The sequence below is a fragment of the Urocitellus parryii genome, chromosome X (genome assembly GCF_045843805.1).
Source record: "Urocitellus parryii isolate mUroPar1 chromosome X, mUroPar1.hap1, whole genome shotgun sequence".
Classification (NCBI taxonomy): Eukaryota; Metazoa; Chordata; class Mammalia; order Rodentia; family Sciuridae; genus Urocitellus; species Urocitellus parryii.
Genome location: NC_135547.1, coordinates 87,572,242 through 87,594,045, shown reverse-complemented (window position 1 = coordinate 87,594,045; position 21,804 = coordinate 87,572,242). Strand labels below are relative to the sequence as shown.

At 40.8% G+C, this 21,804-nt stretch overlaps 1 protein-coding gene across 1 annotated transcript in view; it reads right to left on the bottom strand.

Moving 5' to 3' along the window:
• Smc1a (structural maintenance of chromosomes 1A) overlaps positions 1 to 21,804 on the bottom strand; it is a 44,729-nt gene that overhangs the window by 15,894 nt on the left and 7,031 nt on the right. Inside the window, exons 2-19 of the mRNA XM_026407433.2 lie at positions 21,211 to 21,399; positions 20,989 to 21,101; positions 19,241 to 19,444; positions 18,911 to 19,149; positions 17,951 to 18,209; positions 17,729 to 17,869; positions 16,615 to 16,697; positions 16,268 to 16,475; positions 13,223 to 13,408; positions 12,951 to 13,130; positions 12,713 to 12,859; positions 12,482 to 12,619; positions 11,503 to 11,619; positions 11,291 to 11,397; positions 7,535 to 7,676; positions 3,433 to 3,578; positions 3,189 to 3,342; positions 1,844 to 1,954 (exon numbers count right to left, since the gene is read on the bottom strand). Coding sequence (XP_026263218.2) covers positions 1,844 to 1,954; positions 3,189 to 3,342; positions 3,433 to 3,578; positions 7,535 to 7,676; positions 11,291 to 11,397; positions 11,503 to 11,619; positions 12,482 to 12,619; positions 12,713 to 12,859; positions 12,951 to 13,130; positions 13,223 to 13,408; positions 16,268 to 16,475; positions 16,615 to 16,697; positions 17,729 to 17,869; positions 17,951 to 18,209; positions 18,911 to 19,149; positions 19,241 to 19,444; positions 20,989 to 21,101; positions 21,211 to 21,399 — 2,864 coding nt within the window. The remainder of the gene's footprint in view (positions 1 to 1,843; positions 1,955 to 3,188; positions 3,343 to 3,432; positions 3,579 to 7,534; positions 7,677 to 11,290; positions 11,398 to 11,502; positions 11,620 to 12,481; positions 12,620 to 12,712; positions 12,860 to 12,950; positions 13,131 to 13,222; positions 13,409 to 16,267; positions 16,476 to 16,614; positions 16,698 to 17,728; positions 17,870 to 17,950; positions 18,210 to 18,910; positions 19,150 to 19,240; positions 19,445 to 20,988; positions 21,102 to 21,210; positions 21,400 to 21,804) is intronic.

Genomic DNA, 21,804 nt, shown 5'->3' with positions numbered 1-21,804 from the left:
CCCCGCCCACAAAAAAGGCCTGCCTGATGTAGCATAATGGTAAAGTGCTTCTGAGTTTAATTCCCAGTACCAAAAAAAATTTTTTTAAATGTGCCTATACTGAACATGTACAGACTTTATGTCATTATTCCCTAACACTAGTGTAACAAATACTTACATTGTATTAGGTATTGTAAGTAATCTAGAGATGATTTCAAGTATAAGTTATATGTATGCAAATATAGCATTTTCTATAAGGGACTTGGGCATCCATGGACTTTGGTATCCTTGTGGGTGAGACAGATTTCCTGGAACCAGACTGAGAGAAAAAGAGCATGTGCATGAACTCACACACAGATTAGCACACAAGACAAGTGAGTACACCATGACAACAAATATCTATGATGTGATACAAAAGGAAGTTCACAATTACACAGCACTACCTATGATACATTCTTGCCCCCCCCCCCTAAAAAAGAAAGGACTTTTTTTTTTTTTCCAGTACCAGGGATTTAACTCAGGGTCTTGTGTATGCTAGGCAAGCACTCTACCACTGAGCTATATCCCCAGTCTTGCACCCCACAAGATTGGGGATATAGCTCAGTGGTATCAAAATCAAATCAAAACCTAAATTTACCTACCAGTTTATAGGAAACATGGGGAATGAAGAACATGTTAAGTAACATTATGGGGACATAATCAGCCAAATCCAGAATGTGGAAAATTCTAAAAGATCAATGACCCAGTTTCTTCCATAAATAAATAGGGAAAAAAAAAGAACAAAGGATAGAAAAATGTTATAGACTAGCGACAACCAATTTTAACATATGGACCTCTCAATCTGATTCTGACTTGAACACATAAACTGAGAAAAAAGTGGGAGGGACTTTTCATGGAAGTCTAAACACTAACTGAATATTAGATTATTACAGAGTAATTCCTCTTTTTTAGGTATGCTGCTGTGGTTAAGAGTCCTCATATTCTAGACACACTTGCTGAAGTAATTATGGATACAATAATGTCTGGAATTTGCTTTAAAATAGTCCAATGGTGGTGGTGGTATAAAAAAAAAAATGAGACTGACCATATGTTGCTAACTGTGAAGCTGGGTGATGGGTGCCTGGCATTCATTATATCATTCTCCTTACTTCTATATATGTTTGGAAATTTGCATAAAGTTTTTTTTTTAATCAAGTCCCTCTGGATAATGTGATATGGATTGGAAAGCATAGGAAATTATTTAGGAGGCTCCTTTAAGAATGTGTGAGATGAAAGTGGCATGCCCTAGAGAAGATGTTGCAAATGTAAAAAATAATTTAATATATTTAGGAGGCAGAATCAATAGACTTGATACGTAAAATTAGAGAGGGAGGAGTCAAGCATGAGGCTCAGATTTCTGGAAGAGCATGTAGTGGCACCAAGGATAAGGGACAGATCTGGGAGGAAGGCTGGAGTTTGAGGTAACCTGTGGACCTAGTATAGAGATGGCAGCTAAAGCATGAGGAAGGAAAGAAACACCCAGGATGATATAATGCCACATGAGGAGGGAACCCAGGACATAACAGTGTGGAACACCTGAGGCCAGTCTGTTACTGTACAGGAGCCTTTTGTCTGTGTACCTAAGCTCTGCCATGTATATATGTGAAATAGGGTGACTAGCAGCAAACATGTATACAAGCAACTGGGGGTCAAGGGTAAGAGATGCACATGTGTCTATTTGTACATATGAGGGAGAGACCTTGGCTCACAGCTCAATCCTCCTCTCTTGTTAGCTCTCTCCTTTCCAGTCATGGTCTCAACAGGCTCCAAGACGGGCTCACCCATTCTCTCTAGACAGCTCCCCACTCCCATGTTTGATCCTCACCTTCAGATCCTCACACAGGTCACCGTAGTCGATTTCAATGAGGGCTTCTCGAGCATAGATACTGGAAGTTCTCTGGGAACCACTCACTGATTCCTCCCCTTGGGAGCTACCCTGTGATGGTGAGAGAGAGTGTCAAATGGAGCAGATTGGCCTTTCTAGTGGAAGGCAAAGGGCTCCTTTGCAGCTTCCAATGTCTTTGAGGAAGCACCTCCTAGGAAGGCACTGGGGAAGAACCAAAAGAGACTTTACAGGCAAAAAGACTTGAATTTTCATAATAGGGATCTACCTCTTACTAACAGTGTGATCCTCAGCAAGTCATGACCTTGGATGCTGAGCTTCTTCATCTGTAATGTGGGCTTTTCTTTGGGACAAAGCCTGCCTCACAGGACTGTGGTTAGGATTAGAGGTAATTATGTCACATGTTACCATGATGCCCAGAACATTTCTAGAGTTCAAAATATTTTACTGAATTGAACTGACATGCTACTTGGGAAGAGGAAGGAAGAAAGACATGTGGGACAGAGGTACATAACCCAGTCAAAGATATATATGAACCTCCTACCTCTTCTTGGTTAATATTTCCCACCCACTAGCTACAAATCTTCACTTCCAATGGATAAAATGCCTTGGCTCCTTTATTGCCTTAACATCACTCCCTTTCCTGTAACAAAGCTTCCTCACCTCTGCATTGCTGATGTCCCTTAGCCAACCCTCTCCTGGCCAAAATCCCTTACTGCAGCTAAGCCTCAGGTCCCCCAGTTTCCCATCTTCCTTTGCTCTTTGCCAATATCCCTCATTTCCCACTCCTACAAAATCCATCACCTGCTGGAGTCAAACTAACTTGTGTCCCTAAGATTAATGGATTACTTCATCATTTCCTGGCTCAACTTTCTCACCACTCCCTGGCTTGCAGTTCTACTCCCAATTCATCTTTCCTCTCACACCAAGGCCAATTTTTTTTGGTAGGTACTGGAAATTTAACACAGGGGCACTTGACCACCAAGCCATATACCCAGCCCTATTTTGTATTTTATTTAGAGACAGGCTCTCACTAAGTTGCTTAGCACCTTGCTTTTTGCTGAGGCTGGCTTTGAGCTTGCAATCCTCCTGCCTCAGTCTCCTGAGTTGCTGGGATTATAGGTGTGTGCCATCTCACCCAGCAAGGTCATTTTTTTTAACCATACCTGCCTTCCCTTACCTCATCTCTCACACGTACATCCCTCTTTATGTCCCTCCCACCCTCTGCCCACTGTCCTTCCCTCTGTCACCTGCCTCCCTGGCCACTCTCACCCTCATCCCTGGTAAATTTTATTCACAGCCCATTACCACCAGCCACAATACTCACCTCTTCCTGACTAATATCATCCATAGTACCCTTTGACAGCGGCAACTTGATGTCTTGCATCTTGCAGGCCTGTAGCAAATTGTGGCGATCACTGCGCTTCTGTTCAAGTTTGGTCTCAATGGCTGTTACCTCCTTCTGTAAATGAGTCATTTCCCTAAAAAGGTCCAGGGAGGTAAGTAAGACCCAGATCTGGCAGGCTTCCTTTTCTAACTACTCCTCCCTCCCTATCCCTGAGCCCACTCACTTGTTGGCGCCCCCAAGTTTCTTCCGAATTTCCTCCATCTCGTGATTCTTGTCATTCACTTCTGACTTCTTGGCCAGGTGCTGATTCTTCAGGTCTTGTAGCTGGGCCATGGTCTCATCTATGATCTTCATATGTCTTTGCTCTTCCTGGTCCCAGCAGGGAACAGGATAAGACATGAAGGTTTTCCCATCTCACTGTGGGATCTTCTCTTGCCCCACCCTTCCCAAGAGGCAGTTTGTTGGAGCCACTCATCAATGAGCTTTGCTTTCACACCCCTGTAACCTCTTAGCATTCTTTATCTTATTTGGTTGCCCTCCCACAAAATTCCAATTACCTAAGTTACCCACTATAGACAAGTTTTGTCAAAGTATGGAAATTGTGGTATATACATGTATTAAGAATTGTAATGCCAAAAAAAAGAGTACATGTATAATGGCATAAGTTGGTGTGAACATACTTTATATACAGAGATATGAAAAATTGTGTTCTATATGTGTAATAAGGATTGCAATGCATTCCACTGTTGTCGTGTATTTAAAAAAAAAAAGAATAAAGGCAAAGGGGAGTACTCCTTAATCCCACCAGCCAGAGATAACCAATTAATATTTTAGTATATTTTCCCCAGCATTATTTATAAACAGCTTTTACATAGTTGAGATTAGATTGTAATTAAAAGTCTGCATTCTGACAATGTTATATTTGAGCTATTTTTATAAATCAAAAATTTGTCATGTATAATATAACATGTTTTGTAAAAACCCACACAAACAATACTACGTATTTCTAAGAGTACTCATATATGAATGTACATATATTTAAGCAAATCCTAAAAGGTCTTGAAGAATGCAAACTATTCTGGGCTTACCTCTGCAAAGAATAAGGAGTCTAGGATTGAGAGTGGTCAGCCAAAGGAGAATTGTAACCTTACTTATAATGTTCTAATTTTGTATTGGAAGATTTTTTTCATTTTAAGAAGTCATATAAAGGAGACATATCTGCAACTAATAAACATACATAGAGGAAATATAAAAACAAATGTGGTAACATGTTCATGACTGGTGAAGCTTGGTGATAAGCAGATGGAAGTTCTTTGACATTTGGCCTTTCTTATCCTTAGTTCTACATCCAACCAAAAATATTTGGAAAAAATAATTGTTTCTACTGAATGTGTACAGGCATTTTTGTTATTATTCCCTAAACGTTAAAGTACAACTATTTGCATAGTATTACATTATATTACATATTATAAATAATATATAATTTAAAGCATACAGGAGAATATATATGTGAGTTAGACAAAAATAATACTGTTTTATACAAATGATTTGAGCATCCTCACATTGTGGTGTCTTTGAAGGAGGATCCTAGAACCAATCCTCCACAAATATTGAGAGAATCATTGTATTATTCCTGCAACTCTCTGCTAACCTGAAAATTATTTCAAAATAAGAAGTCTAGCCGGGTGCTGTGGCACATGCCTGTCCCGTGATCCCAGCAGCTCTGGAGGCTGAGGCATGAGGATTGGGAGTTTAAAGCCAGCCTCAGCAAAAGTGAGGCACTAAGTAACTCATTGAGACCCTGTTTCTAAATAAAATACAAAATGGGGCTGGGGATATGGCTCAGTGGTCAAGTGTCCCTGAGTTCAAGCCCCAGTACCCTCCCCAAAAAGAAGTCCAAAACTCACATAAACACGTTATCCTGGATCATCCAGATATGAATCTAGTCTTGCCCTAGGATTTTACCACCCTACTGGCAATTGCATTTAAGATTCCAATGACAACAAAGAGAACTACCTTAATCACCAGGGGTTAATGAAAAAAAAACAAACAAGAATGATAAAACATATATAGGTAGACAAAAGTAAAACGATATGTTCAAATCAAGAGAAGACCATACCATATCAGGAGGGAATGCTGTAAGGAACAAAAGTTTTATGGTAACTCAAAGAAGGATGTAGGAAAATGAGAGTCATCACAGAGTACACATTGACACAGGCATGCCAAAGAACTAAGGTATAGTAGCCACTAGAAAAAAATCACTATGAAGTGATGAGGTTTCAGCAAAACATCATCATCTGTTGCAAGGAATGAATATAGTTAAATTTGGGGTCCGGAATCTTTGGGGATGTACTTGTCAGTTCAATCTTACACTATTAGTTCCTCCCCCTTGCCTTCTCTAGGCTCCCAGAGAGACTGTGACTGGATCAGCAGCTCTTAAGACCAAACCCAACAGACAATGAGATGCTATACCTCTTATAGCCACTATGAACAAGTGACCGTAGGTAACATAAATACAGCACAGCTTAAGATGCTGGAACTCAAAGGTAAGGCCAAGTGTGATTCCCAGAATTAGCTGAAAGGGAGTACTAAAGGGAATGCCATGAAAGCTTATGCTGACAAAGCAGAAGATCTAAAGACTAAATATGAAATATGAAGAAACTGAACTCAGTTGCTAGACATGCAAATTATGTGGGTGTGAAATAATAAGAAAAAACAATTAACCCAGTTCCTCAAGGTTCTTCAAGAAATGGCTCCAGCAGATTAGGGGCTTGAAACAATTATTGACCTTCCCTGAGAATTTTTTATCTGAGATCAATTAAAATATATTTGTTAAAGAACTTAAAATCAGCATTCTATAGTGCTGCAGTCTTATCAATGTTTACAGCAGCTCAATTCACAATAGCTAAACTATGGAACCAACCTAGGTGTCCTTCAACAGATGAATGGATAAAGAAGCTGTGATAGATATACACATACACACATACACATACACACACACACACACACACACAGAACTATTACTCAGGCTTAAAGAAGAATGAAATTATGGCATTTGCCAGTAAATGGATGGAGCTGGAGAATATTATGCTAAGCAAAATAAACCAATCTCAAAGAACCAAAAGCTGAATATTTTCTCTGATATGCAGATGCTCATCCCCAATAAGGATGAACAGAGGTATTTTGGACTAGACAGGTGAATGTAAAGGGAGGGGAGGGGGCAGGAATGATATTAGAATGAATGACATTATTACCCTATGTGCATACATGATTATATGACCTGTGTAACTGTACATCATGTACAACCAGATGAATGAGAAGTTATACTCCATTTATGTATGATGTGTCAAAATGCATTCTGTCATGTATAACTAATTAGGACAAATTTTTTAAAAAACCTAAAAAATATATGTTTGTTATTTTTTTAAAAATCTGAATTTTAATTTCATTTATTTATTTATTTAGGTACTGGGGATAGAACTTATATTTTATTTAGAGACAGGGTCTCACTGAGTTGCTAAGCACCTCACAGTTGCTGAGGCTGGCTTTGAACTCGTGATCCTCTTGCTTGAGCCTCCGGAGCCGCTGGGATTACAGGCGTGCGCCACCACGCCGGGCAATTTTATTCATTTTGCTAGTACTTATTTTCTAAGTTTTTCTTGGCTTTTGTTTTAAGTTTTCTAAGTATATATTTCAGTAACATCAAGGGTTTAAGGCAATATCTTAGAGAAGAGTTTTGCTTTAAAAGAGGTCTCTGTATTACTGAAATGTTAAAACCATTAAAGTACATAAATACATACATCAATGTATCATGATGTGCCAAATTCCCACTTTCCAAGGGGCATGTAGGTAGTTAGCAATTTAGAACTATAAATTATGCTACTAATAAACATCAATCTGTTTGCACAAAGCTTTACATGATCTTGATGATCTCTTCAGGTATTACCGAGTTACAGGGTATAAATGTATTCTGAATCCTCCTGATGCATGATGGCAAATTGTGTAAGAATACTGTTCTCCTGCACCACAGCTGGTACTGAGTATTCTTTTTTTCTGTTTTAAAATCTTGAGCAATAGACTAGAAACAAATTATACCCAAATGTTTCTAATTTAATTTGCATTTCTTTGATTTCTGGTAAGGATAAATTATTTGTATGTGTTCATGAGCTGTTAGAATCTCATTGTCTATGTTACTTACATATTTTCCCCCTACTTGGATCTTGATGTTTTTCTTATTAATCTAGGTGAGAGATGTATAAACTATGGACATTACCCTTCTGTCATATTTATTCCAATTTTTCCTTTTTAACTTTCTCCTTCCTTACCTTCTTGAGTTTTTCTATCTCATTTTCATCCTTTTTTACTGTCTGTTCCCACATGTGTACTTTATCCTGGTCTTCCTTCAGTTGGTTCTTTTCAAAATCCAACTGGATGCCCAAGCGAGTCTTCTGATTTTCGAACTCCAAACTAAGGAGAGAAAGAGGAACTAGGCCCAGGGCTCAGGGCCTCCACATTACTACTAGATTTTAGTCACCATTATCTCATCCACTCACATGCACATAAAACTGTCTTCAAGTTAAAAAACTATGCCAGGAGTGATGGCACATGCCTGTAATCCCAGTAGCTCAGGAGGCTGAGGCAGGAGCATCACGAGTTCAAAGCCAGCCTGAGTAAAAGCAAAGCACTAAGCAACTCAGTGAGACGCTGTCTCTAAATAAAAAATAGGGCTGGGGATGTAGCTCAGTGGTTGGGTACCCCCACATGCCAAAAGTTAAAGAATGAAATTCCCCTGTGGACATGGCATAAAGTAGGGGAGACTAGGCCAAAACCCATTTATCACCTTTCAAACACTGAAGACTCCAGCATGTTTCCATTTTCCAGTCAGAGGGCATAAAAAGGTCCATCTGAATCCACCAGCTATGTTTAATTCTTATTTATTAAGCTTCTATGTACTTTACACATTATCTTGAACCCTCTAATCCATAGCTCCACAGTAGGCATTATTATCCTAATTTTACAACAGAGAGAACAGGCTAAAATGCCATACAGCTAGTAAATGGCACATATGAGATTGGAACCCAAGTCACCAAAAACCGGGCTCACTCCCATACACCATCATCACAATCTAATGTAGTGAGTTTAGAGTATTGGTATCCCAATATTGCCATTTACTAGTAGTATGATCTCAGTCAAGTTATATTATATTCTCTATTCCTCAGATTCCTTATCTGTGGAAATAACAACAGTACTTACCTCAGAATTCCTGAGATATTCTCAATGAGTTAAAGTCCTTAGAACTATGCCTGGCACACAGTAACTACTCAATAAATTTTAGTTATGCCGGGCAGGGTGGCGCATACCTGTAATCCCAGTGGCTCGAGAGGCTGAGGCAGGAGTATCACGAGTTCAAAGCCAGCCTCAGCAACTTGGCGAGGCACTAAGCAACTCAGCGAGACCCTGTCTCTAAATAAAATATAAAAAAGGGCTGGGGATGTAGCTCAGTGGTTAAGCACCCCTGAGTTCAATTCCCAATATAAAAAAAAAGTTTTTTTTTAAGTTATCATTGCCAGGTATACTGACTATATTCAGCTCATCTTTGCCCAAGGGTTTTGATTATTTTCAGCATCCCAACCACTGCTGAAGATTTTAGAACCTCTTAAGGGGCAGAGCTTGGGTAGGACCATGGAGAAAATATTAGATTCTTATTATTGTCTGTTCCCCATCTTTTCAGAAACTAAGAGTATGTAACCATATATAGACACTAGCAGGCCAGGCAGGGCTAATAACTTTCAACTGCCCCTCCAATTCCCAATTGAGTGTGACAGATGCTGCCAGATGTCATGCTAGCAGCTTAAACCTATTAGTCACTATAATCCAAATGGGATGTAATTAACTCTATAATTTTGAGCCATGCAATTTTAAGTCTAATCTCCTAAGTATGACTCATAAAGTCCTCTGTGATCTGGCCCCTGCTGACCTCTCCACCACCCCCGCCTTTCTCCTGACCCTGTTTTTATGCTTTAAACATTCAAAACTACTTAGTGTCCAGAACAAGGCATGCTCTCTCACACCTCCAAGCATGCTGTTCTCGCTGCCTGCAACTCTCTTCTTCTGCCACTACCTGGCTGGCTAAATCCTACTCACTCTTCAGGTCTTTAGTTCATCACTCCTTGTTCTGTAAAACCTTTCCTGGTGGTTCAGAGCAGGTTCTGAGTACCTGTTATTCTTTGCTGGGTTCTTCCCTTTTTGAACTTCAGTTGCAGAGTTGAGTTAATCAAATCCATGGCTCATTATACTTATCACTGTCTGTGCAAGACCCTTCTTGTCTTCTTGTTTTAATACCCAATTTCCACTTCAATTACCTTCCCTATTATTAATACATACCCCAAAGTGATATGTATACACACACACTCCCCCTTAAAAATGCATATCCTTGGGCTGGGGTTGTGGTTCAGTGGTGAGCGCTTGCCTAGCATATGTGAGGCACTGAGTTCAATCCTCAGCACCGCATATAAATAAAATGAATAAAATAAAGGTCCATCAACATCTAAAAAAATAAAAAAAATTTAAAAATGCATATCCTTATAAAATGTTTTCAAATTTATACAAATGCTTGGTATTATAATTTTCATTCTTATTTTTTCAGTCATACTTTATCCAAGTAACTGTTTATAAATCTATTCTTGCTTTGAACTGCTTTACATTATTACAGTTTGTATAATCATCACTTTAAACTTATACTTTTACCCAGTGATGGCCATTCTACATTGCTACCAATGCCCCATTAACACAGATTATGCCAAGATGAATAACCTTGAATGTGCCTATTTGTGATCCTGTAGTAAGATTTTCTGGTGTGTGTATATGTGTATATATTAACTCTGGTTCAAAGAGACTGAACATTATGGAGTGGGGAATATGTGTGTGTATATGATCTCCATACTAAAGAGGACATACGTAGACTAATTTTCACCAAATACTGCTAGAATTTTTCTTTGTGGTAGTACTAGGGATTGAACCCAGGGCCTTGCACATGCTAGGCAAGTGCTCTACCACTGAGCTACATCCTCAGACCTTGCTAGATTGCTTTTAACTTGTATTCCTCTGGTTAAGAGACTGAACATTAATTCCTACTGTTGTTAGCCACCCGATTTTCTCTTTCCATAAAATGCCAACTGTATCTTTTGCCCATTTTCTTTCTTTTTTTTTTTTGTATTTTTCCTCTTACTGATTTGCAGCTCCTTGAAAATGTCCTTTGTATTATTTTTATATACCTCAAATACACTATCAATCACACTGTTCTGTTATTGTTGATCTGTCTGTTTCCCCCAAGTACTCCATAAGCTCCCTGAAAAAAGATAGATCCTCCAATTTAATCCTTTGAGCCTAGCCTGTGGTAGGAGTGCAATGAATATTTACTGTATTGGTAAAGGGGTAGATGAACTGTTGACTGAGAACCAGGATCTAGGGAGTGACCTCCTTTAATAGTGACTATGTCATATTCATCTATCTAACCCCCAAATCCCCTGGGCTCCTTCAATACCTAGTACAGGACAACCTGGCACAAGATAGTTATTCAAGATTATTGAATGAATGAATAAACTAAAGAGAGAAACAAAGGAGCTTAATTTGTTCTGGCTATTCCTTCAGCCTAGAACCCCCTACCCAATCATGATAATGAGAAAATAAATACTAATGTTTACTGCTCTTAGCAGGTGCTAAGTTTTATGCTAAATACTTCATGAGCATTATTTCATCTGTTCCTCCCAACAATGCCACAAGATAGGTATCATTATTATCCCATGTCACAGAAACTGTAGCTTGTAGAAGTCAAGTCACTAACCGAGATAATGAGTTGTAGATCCATTAATTCCAGGTAAACCAAGTTTAAATCTGATACTTTTAAACACTATCCTATGTCATACTGCCTCCCTGATTCCCCTGTTCTTTGAGGCTTACCTACAATAAACTATTGAGGTTCTAAGAGCTGGTCCATGTCTTATGACAGCATTTGATTTTCAAGGATGTCAGGCTGGAAGCTAAAGAGCATCCCAGTATTTTCTACCAATACTTCTACCTACCGCTTCTTGGCAATTTCATTCTGTCGCTTCACCTTCTCTTCCTCAAATTCTCGGATGTTGCGGACACCAATCTCCCGACAAAATTCTTCAAATACCTCATCCTCTACCTGAAGGGAGAAGCCACAGAGTATGGAGGTTCTCTTGGTCAGAGTCTGCTTCAAATCCCAGTCCTGCCCTGATACACATGCTGATATGGCTCACCCTCTACCAACCTGGTTCATCTTCTCTTTCAAGTCTTTCATTTCCCTCTCTCGGCTCTGAATAATCCTCTTGATATCATTAATTCGAGGCCCGAAGTTGGCCAGCTCACTCTCCAGCTTGGACTTTTCCTAGAGGTAATGGGTTGAAAAATAAGAGACCAGACTCCATGGAGGACAAGAGCTACCCTGACTACACTGGCTTAACAGTCAGGAAGGGCAAGCTCTCCACACACTGAGAAAACCTGATTTTGCACCACTGCCCTAGTCAAATCTCCATCATCTCTTGCTGAAGCCACCACATGACTTCTTTCCTGGCCTCCTATTAACCAGCTTCAATCCATAGGACTAGGCAACACAGTAAACACCTTTAACTATAGGTCCACAATCGCTTATCTATAGATACCCTGGAACTATGTATGTCCTAGAAGTCAGATCTTTTTTTAGAGAAGGTAAATTTTTTTTATTCTCACACATGCACATGTAATTGTACATATACACACAATACATATTGTATTACACCTCCAGGGTAAGCTGGGGAAGAACCCAATAATTGGAAAACACATGAAAATACCTAGAACAGTGCCACCACCTACAGGGATTGAAATTCCTATGGCCCACTTTTAATTCACTTTTAGAAGGTCAAAAATTTATTGAATGAATATGCTAATAATGGCTGTCTAACATGAACTGAGCACATACTAGTCTAAGCACTTTATAGGTATTAACTTCTTCCATGTTTGCAAGGACCCTATAAAGTAGATATTAATTCCTATTTTATAGATAAAGATGAAAAAACTGACACTGTGTATCTTGTTGAATGTTATACACATAGCTGAGCCAAAATCTGAACCCCTGGCTGTCTGACACTGTGCTATGCTTGGTTCTCTGGAATAGTCTGGGAGGAAAGGAACAAATTCCCCACCTCCAGAGAAACCTGAACTAGGAAAATAAGGAGGACCTTTGGAAGACAGGGCTAAAGGCCAGGCCCTACCTGGAGATTTAGTGCCAGATGTCGTGTCTTGGTCTGTTCTAGGTCGCTCTGCGAGTACTTGAGTCGCATCTGCAATCCATGGGCCTGAGACTGCACCTGACGCAGCTCTGCCTCTTTCCGCTTTGCCTTCATTTGCTCCTGAAGAGGACAAGGAAGGTCTACATAGTAAGAAGGCAGTCAATACGGGCTTGGAACCTCTACTCCTAGGGACTACAGGTGCCCATGGCTTACTTTCAGCTCCTCTGTCAACCGCTCCTTCTTCTCTTTCAACTTGTCTACTGCTTTCTCATCCCAGCGCCGTGCCTTCGCTTTCAGGTCACTGGCTCCACCAGAGATGACTCCTGACTTCTGGAACAGGGTCCCATCCAGTGCAACTGTCTATACGCAGTATAAAGAGAGAAGGAAAAGCTAAACAGGAATCTCCATTACTAAAGCTGTTCAGCTCCAACCTCGGTAAGGGAATCAATACCTTGTGACGCTGATGGCCTCCAAAGGCAATGCGGCGGGCATCTTCTACATTGTCACAGACAAGGGCATTGCCACAAGCATACTGCAGGGCTTTTTTGATGTGAGGTGGCTCATAGCGAATCACATCAATCACTAGCTTGGCCCCTTTCAGTTCCCGGAGTTTTTCATCTGTAGGTTTCACCTGTGTAAAGAAGCTCAATAAGTGGCACAATACGGAGGCCCAAGAGGAAGAGCCCTCGAATACTGCCCTGACCCCATTCTCACAAGCCTCACCTCCAGGTAGTCAAGAGGCAAGAAGGTTTCTGGCTCCCCACGCTGTTCCTTGATATACTGAATACAATCCCGGCCTGTCTTTTCAGAGTCTACAATAATGGCATCCATGTTCTTGCCCAAAACCTTGGTCACAGCAATCTGATACTTCTTTTGTGTGGGCTGGCAGAGGTCAATGAGGCGGCCATACTAAGTGAAAAAGAAAGAAAAAAAAATTGAAGCATGAGGCTTTTGGGAAGTGGTTTAGTAATCTCAATTACCAGCTCAGAAAGGGCAGGCTAGAATCTCTATCAGAAACAATCCACATAACTATACTCCCTACTGGTCAAACTAGCCAGCTAGTTCTACATCTGTGTAACCCTACCTTATGTGAACAGGAGGGGGGTACTTGCAAGACTAGTACTGTCTACAATCTAGAGTTGCACAGTAGCCAATCCTAATGTTCCTCCCAAAGATGAAAACATTTGGGTTAAGAGGGAAGCAAAGGTATGAATACATAGGTTACATAATGTAGGAAAACCAATATTACATTAATACCTCAAAAGAGGCTTAGTGAAAGAGATGACATTATTTTTCAGTTCAACTATACTAAACACCTAAAAGAGCAAAGCTACAGGTTTTCCAAGACTATTCCTGCTTTTAGAAACTTATAAGAATGAATGGAAGGCTACAAACCTGAGCAGCCTCATCCAGGAGACATTTACACATGATATGATGATAGACTAGATTAATTATTAATGAATGACTGAAGAGTATTCTAGTAACATGCCAGTTTCTTTTGACTCATGATTGTTCTGGTATAACGGATTTGTACTCAAACACCAGTGTGGACTATGATACTGAGAAACATTTAGAGCTGGGTGCAGGGTGCATTCCTGTAATCCCGGGGAGGCTAAGGCAGGAAGATTATAAATTCGAGGCCAACCTCAGCAACTTAGCAAGGCTCTAAGCAACTTGGCAGGACCCTGTCTCAAAATAAAAAAATTATAAAAAAAAAAAAAAAAGGTTGGGGATGTGGTCCAGTGTTTAAGCACCCCCTGGTTCAATCCCTGATACCTAAATAAATAAATAAACAAATAAGTAGGACTGGGGATGTAGCTCAGGAGTGTCCCTTCTTTCAATGTCAACTACCAAAAAAAAAAAAAAAGAGAGAGAGAGAGAAATAAAGAAAAAAGAAATATACATTTAGTCCTAGTCTCCAGTTCTTGACACACATAGCTCCAAAAATAAGAGTGACAACTGATCACTGGTCATTCCTACATAGGTTTAATATGGGAGTTAGTCACTAGAAAGACCAAGGCAAGATTAGAAGGTTGAGACCTTCAGCCCTACCCCACTCATAACCTCTGTTGTGGAAGATGGGCCAAAGATTGAGTTGATCAGCAATGGCTAATAATTTGATCAATCCTGCCTATGTAAGAGGCCTCCATAAAAGCCCAAAAGTTCTGTGTTCAGAAACTTCTAGAAAAAAAAAAGAGAAACTTCTAGATATCTGAACAAGAGGTGGTCCCTGGAGAATGGTGTGCATGGTGAGAGCATAGAAACTCCACAGCCTGGGCTAGGATGTAGCTCAGTGGCAAAGCACTTGCCTCACATTCACAGAGCCCTGGGTTTGATCCCCAGTTCCAAAAAAGAAAAGAAAAAAAAAAGAAAAGAAAAAGAAACTCCATGATTCAACTCCCATACTTTACCCTATGCATCACTTCCATCTGGCTATTCATCTGTATCCTTTGTAAAATTGTTTATAATAAATGGGTATCCCTAAGTGTCTCCCTGAGTTCTATGAGCTGCCCTAGCAAATGAGTCAAATCCAAGAAGAGGGTCGTGGGAAGCCTATTTATAACAGGTCAGTCAGAACCACAGATCACAACCTACCACTTGCAATTGACATCTGAAGTGAGAGGCAGTCCTGTCAGACTGAACCCTTAACGTGGGATCTGACACCACACAGACAAGTGTCAGAACTGAACTGAATTATTGAACACTCAGCTGGTGTCTAGAGAACTGCTTGGTGTGTGGGGAAAAACACCAAACATCTGGTATCAAAAGTAAAGTGCTGTATTAACTGTGGGAGAGTAAGAAAAGCACCATGGTATTTTCCTGTCTCACAGAGGAACAGAATCCTCATCCTATGGAAAAAAGCCTATTATGGCTCCCAAACAACAATGACTCAAGGAAATCAAAGTCTGAATTCAAAATCACCTTTCCAAAAATCACTTTTACCATTTCACAGATCACTGCAACCGAGGCATTATGTTAAATACGTTATATACATTATATCAAACTTTCATAAGCACCAATCAAAATAAATCTCTTTTAACCTACCATCATCCCTGACCAAAATCAAGCATGGTTTCCTAAGAACCATCAGATAAAGGATAAGATCTTCAAGGCCAAGGACTGACTCTGATTCATACTTATCTCCCCAGCAGTACCCAGAGGAATGATCAGGAAATATTCATAGAACTAAACTAAGTTAAACTCAGGGACAGGATAATTTAGAGGGGTACTACTCAGGGAACATAGGAACACGGAATTTGGTGAAAGAGGCCAAGATATCTGATAAAGTTCGGGATGTCCCTAAAAGCTAATGGGTTCTCATGAAAATAGAAAGAGAACAGTGGAGTAGTGGAAGGGGACAGAGGGGGAGGAAGGAGGGATAGGAGAGAATAAAATTAACCAAATTATACCATGTGCTTGTATGAACATAACACCATAAATTTCACTTTTATGCAAAATTGTAGTGTACCAATTAAAGAAAAAACAATAAATAAATAAAGCTAACAGGCTTGGTATATGTCAAGGGAGGCCATATGGAAGATGTAATTAGTATGGTGAAGAGAACATAAGCTTAAGCATCAGGACAAATTGGGTTTGAATTGCAGTTTTTCCACTTATAAGCTGGGCTTTTTTGGACCAATCTCTCGGAGTCTCAATTTCCCCAACTATAAAAATAAGATTAGCAACCCCGTCCTCACAGGGTTGTTGGGAAAACCATAATAGTGGGTATGAATAAGTGCTTAGTAAGACTTCCTTTTCCTGTCTTACCACAGAGCCAGGGTAAAGGCGCTTGATGCTTTCCATTATCTCTGCCTTTCGCTGCTGACGGCTGCTCTCCTGGCGGTCTATGCGTGCATCCCCCAACTGCTCCATCACCTGGTTCAGCTCCTTATTGATCTCATCTATTCGCCTCTTGGCCATCTCCACCTCCTCAGTCAGTTCTCCCTCTAGTTTCTTCTGCTCCTCTAGGGATTGCCTACAAAATGACAGAACATAGAAGTTAACCCTGGCTGGTGGGATAATGTTCCTGACTGAGGGATTCGGTCGTCCTGCCTAAAAAGGGACAGGGCAGGACAGGAGTAGAAGGAAGGGGGAAAGGCTGCTGAGCCACATACTTGCTAGTAGTGATGTATTCCTCCAGCTTCTCAATCCGCTTCTGATTCTCTTCAATCTCCCGCAGCTTCTGCTTGATCTTGGCCTAGGTAACAAGTAAATTCTATCACCAGGGCCTGAGGCAGTTAACTCCAAGACCACAGGGGCTTGTTTACACTCTCTATGTGCCCACTCATCCAAGAGTCCAAGACAATTTGTCATTAATGCAGGAGGCCTACTAAAAAGGAGACACACAGATGATGTCCATTTTGGTTTGCTAACTGACAAAGGCCTCCCAGGGCTCTAGAACCTCTCACAGGTGTTGTCCTCACTCCAGGCTTCCTCGACAATCAGAGGGTCAAACCCAGGCAAAGTAAGCTTCACAGGCCTTTCTGAACCTGTTTTCTCATTTGTAAAATGTAGATAACTTCGATTTCATAAAACATATGTCAAGCATTTAAAATAGGGTAACTACTATATAAGTGCTTAACAGAATGCCTAGAACATTTCAAGTTCTTGGGGCAATATGACAACTTTCTATCATCATCATCGACATTAGAAAAATAGTAAGTAAAGTATACATGGTAAGAGGGTTATCAGTGTGAGCTTTAGAGCTAGACAGCCCAAGTTCATACTCTGGTTCTGCTGCTTAATAATTATATGAACTCAGACAATTACTTCACCTCTGTGCTATAGTTTCCTTATTTGGAAAGTGTGGATAATAGTAACCATCCCATAAAGGTAGTCATAAATGAAAAATTAAATGAATATATGTAAAGAATGATACCTCTCACACAATAAGTAAAGTACTCAATAGATGTTAGCTACTGCTATTATTGTTAAGACTATCAGGGGTGGGGTTGTGGCTCAGCAGTAGAGCACTCATCTGGTATGTGTGAGGCCCTGGGTTCGATCCTCAGCACCACATAAAAATAAATAAAATAAAGGTATTGTGTCCAACTACACCTAAAATATTAAAAAAAAAAAAGACTATCATTATTTTCTTTTCTAGGGACCATCATTCCTAATCTTTTTGTGTGCTGAGGATTGAACCTATGGCCTTGTACTTGCTAAGCATGCACTCTGCCACTGAGCTATATCCCAGTCCCCAGACATAATCTTATAACTTTTGCCAACCTCTGTTTCTACTTTCTTCCGCTCTTCCAGATCCAAACGGTCCTGGTCAGCTTTCTGGTCTCTATTGAACTTCTCCAGCTCCTGGGCTAAAGTAGCTGCTCTCTTGCTGGCTTCTTCTTTCAGCCGGTGGTATTTCTTTACCTGTGTAGGGACAGAAATGAGGACAAGAATGTCTAACTCAGCCCAGCAATCACCTATCAATCAACTGCTTCCAAGGCCTACCTGATTCTCCTCCAGGGTCAAGTCTCTGCCCTGACTCTGACTCTCCTCTTCCATCCGTTCTTCAAACTCCTGCCGGGCCTTCTCCACAGACAGCATCTCCTTCTCCAGTTCATCCATGTCACCTTTACGCTTTTTATAGTGCTTCTGAGCATTCTGCAGAGACTTCTTAGCTGCTTCCAGCTTCTTGATTTTGTGGGAGGTATTCTCCTTGGCTTTGATGTACTGAGGTCGCTTCTGATTCAGCTCTGAGTCCTTCTCCCTTTTGCCAGAGAGAAAGGGGACAATCAGCACTGTGGAAGAAGGGAGGAGTCCCAGGCTTTCTACTTAAAGAAATGGGGGGGGGCTGAGCTCCCCAGCTAGTCTCAGCTAATTTAATGCCCCATGGATCTTCAAAAAAGGGGAAGTCCAACTACTACCTGGAATTACAGCTTCAGCCTCATGTTCTAGACCTTCAGAGTCAAGAGGCAGCCTAGCCACCTACCTCTTCTTTCTCCTGTATTGCCTCCTTGTGTTCAGCTGCAAAGCTACCACCTCTGTTCCAACCTCATGCCAGGCCAAAGCCCTCACTAACAACTTCCAAGAATACCCTGTGTTTACTGAGTTGTCCCTCATCTGATCTAACCATTTCAAATGCCTGTTTATGCTTCTAGCTTCAGTTTTCCTCTTCCAGGACAGTCTTCTTGGCCATTTCAATTGCTGGGTCTTTATTGCTTCTTCTCATCTGACAAGGCCACCACCCCTATCAAGGTCTCCCTCATCTGAGAACCTGTCTATTCACAGCCTAAGTACTTAAATATTTTATCTGTCTTAAATGCAGGTCAAGAAATGTGCCTGGTTCTGGTCAAAGTAAGTCAAGAAGATAAACTAGTATAGGCACTGGACTCTAGGCTCAAAGGAGCCCTAGAGAACAGCACAGCCTCTTGGTTTCCCACAAATTGCAGGACCAAGTCTGCTTCTTACTTGATCTCCTTCTCGATCTGCTGCTGCTCCCGCATCATTTTGCCCAGCTCCTTCTTCTTCTCCTTCAGCTCATCCTCTACCTTGTCCATTCGCTTCTTGTCTTTCTCAATCTCTTTGTTCTTTGATGCCAGTTCCTTGTTGAGTTTCTCGATTTCTACTTCATTATGGTAAAGCTTAAAGAGTTGCAGCTGTACCTGGGCTCGTACCACCTCATCTTTCAGGCGCTGGTAGCGGTCCGCCTGTGCAAATGGGAACGGGGACAGGGGTGCCTCGGTAAGGCACTGGCTCCATTTAGGTCCCTCAGAATTAAGAGGCAAACTGGCCACCTACCTCTTCTTTTTCCTGTTTGGCCTCCTTGCGTTCAGCTGCAATGTTTTTCTTGCGATGGTAATTAAATTGTGTGTCCTCTTCAGCCTTCACCATTTCCTTCTTTCGCTTATCATACTCCTGGGCCAGCTCCCCAGAGCGACTGATCTCTTCAAATAGAGCTGTCCTCTCTTTGGGGTTCTTCATGGCAATAGATTCCACAGCACCCTATAAAGGTCAAAACACTCTCCCATTTATACCCTAACTGTTTTCCCTGCTCACTCCCTCTCATTCATTCAAAAAAAAGTCCATTCTCCCCAAATATGGCCACATTCCACACTGGGCTTTGAGGACACGTTTTCTGCTTTTGAGGAGCACAGGGAGCAGAAGAGACAGACACAAAGATAACAGTGTGTTATGAACACTGATAGAAGCAAAACAGAAAAAGGACTAAATGATGCTTGGAGGGTAGAAGAGTAGTAAGGATGCCTATCTTGGAAAGGCTTTCCAAGTGTGACATTCAAGCTGAATTTTTCTTTTTAAAAAATATGAATATGCAATTTATTTACATTTTTCAAAAGCACATATTAAACATTACCTGCTCTTGAACACAACATTGTCCTAGCTACAGCTTTTTATCTCTAATAGAAATACAAATAAAAGAAATGGATTTTATAATAATAGCCTATACTCCTGGAGAAAAGGATTAATTCTGGGCAAAGATTGATAAAGCTCATCTTCCTAAACTAACCTGACCTTAGTCCCCAGGCTTCTTGCAAGCTGAATTTGGAAGATTGGAAAAAACTAACCAAGAAAATACGAGGGAGCTGGGGGTATAGCTCAGAAGTATGGCACTTGCCAAGCATTTGTGAGTCCCTGGGTTCAATTCCTAGCACAGGAAGGGAGGGAGGGAGAAAATTAAGAGGAAAAAAAGGTTATTCCATGTGAAAGAAAATTAATATGCAAAGGCCAGCAGGGCAAAGATAGCAGGTGAATTTGGGGACATACAAATGGTTTAATTAGGCTGGAGTACCAAGGTTAGAGGGAAAGAGTATTGGCAGCTAAGGCCAATAAGGTGGCCAGCAAGAACCAAATGATAGTGTTTCCTGAACGTTTTCATCTAAGGCAATCATTCTCAAATTTTAGTAGGCATCATGATAAACTGGAGAGCTGTGTCCCATCCCATAGTCTCTTTAGTCGAAAGGTCTAGAATGGGGCCTGAGAATGTTCATTTATAACACATTCCCTGGTGGTGCTGATATTGCTGGTCTGGGGACTATAATTTGAGGACAACCACCATAATACAAGAAGAAATCACTGAATTTTTTTTTTTTTTTTTTTTTTTTTGGTACCAGGGATTGAACCCAGAGGCGCTTTAACCACTGGGCCACATCCTCAGCCTTTTTTATAAATATTTTTTTTAGAGACAGGGTCTCACTGAGTTGCTTAGGGCCTTGCTAAGTTGCCAAGGCTGGCTGTGAACTCACAATCTTCCTGCCTTAGCCTCCCAAGCCACTGGGATTACAGGCATCTGCCACAGTGCCCAGCACTAAAATGCTTTAAGGGGGGAAAAAAAAGGAGAGAAATAGATTTGTGTCCTCATAAGAAGAACCTGACCTAGGGGATGAACTGGAGGGGGCTGGAAAGGAATCAGGAAGCCCAGTAAAAAAGGTGCTACATTAATTCAGGATAGAAATGATGAAGCAGACCCAGCAGGGATGGGACAGGGGCTAACAAAAAGCAGAGAGCCCATAACTATTTAAAATGCCCACCTGAAAGACGAGGAAGTTACGAGCTTTGATGAGAATGCCCAATTTCTCTAATTCCTCACTGTACTCATGTAGCTGGACCACTTTGTTGTTGATCTTGTATTCAGAAGAACCTCCTATAAGACAATGCATGAGTTGGTGAGGATCAGGATGTCCTCCTATCCCACCAACTAGTCTTGCCACTTCCTAGGATCCAAAGACAGTTTTCTGACCAGCCTTACCCACCTACAATGACACGAGCAAAGGTGCGATCCTCAGCACCCTCCTCAGAGTAGACCATGCTGACAAAGGCCCGGTTGGCAGCTGGTTTGCCCACAGGTGCTCCATGGATCAGGTCCCGCAGGGTCTTTACCCTCAGGTTGCTGGTTTTTTCACCTAGCACAAAGCTGATAGCATCCATGAGATTTGACTTACCTAAGGGAGGAAGGGAAAAATGGAGGAGGGAAAGTCAGGAAGAAAGGGGAGAAGAAATGGTATAAAGGAGACACTGAGAGGAAAAGAAATGTCCTAATTAATTACTTTTCAGATAATAGGAGAGACTACTCCTTTGCCCTCATAAAAACTGGGCCCAACCAAAGCTCTGAGTCAAAGATAAGAAAAACAGTCCCCTTGCAGTTATTATTTATAGCAGCCAGAAACTAGAATTCCACCTATCTAAGGTAACAATTTATTCATAAAATGGATTATACTAACAACCCTTAATAATATGGGCAAATGCACACTATAGGAAAAACAAGCAAGACATAAAACTCTATCATTTGATCTCACCAATGTGAAAAACAAAAACAAAAAATGTGTTGGAGAAGGGAAATAAAAGAG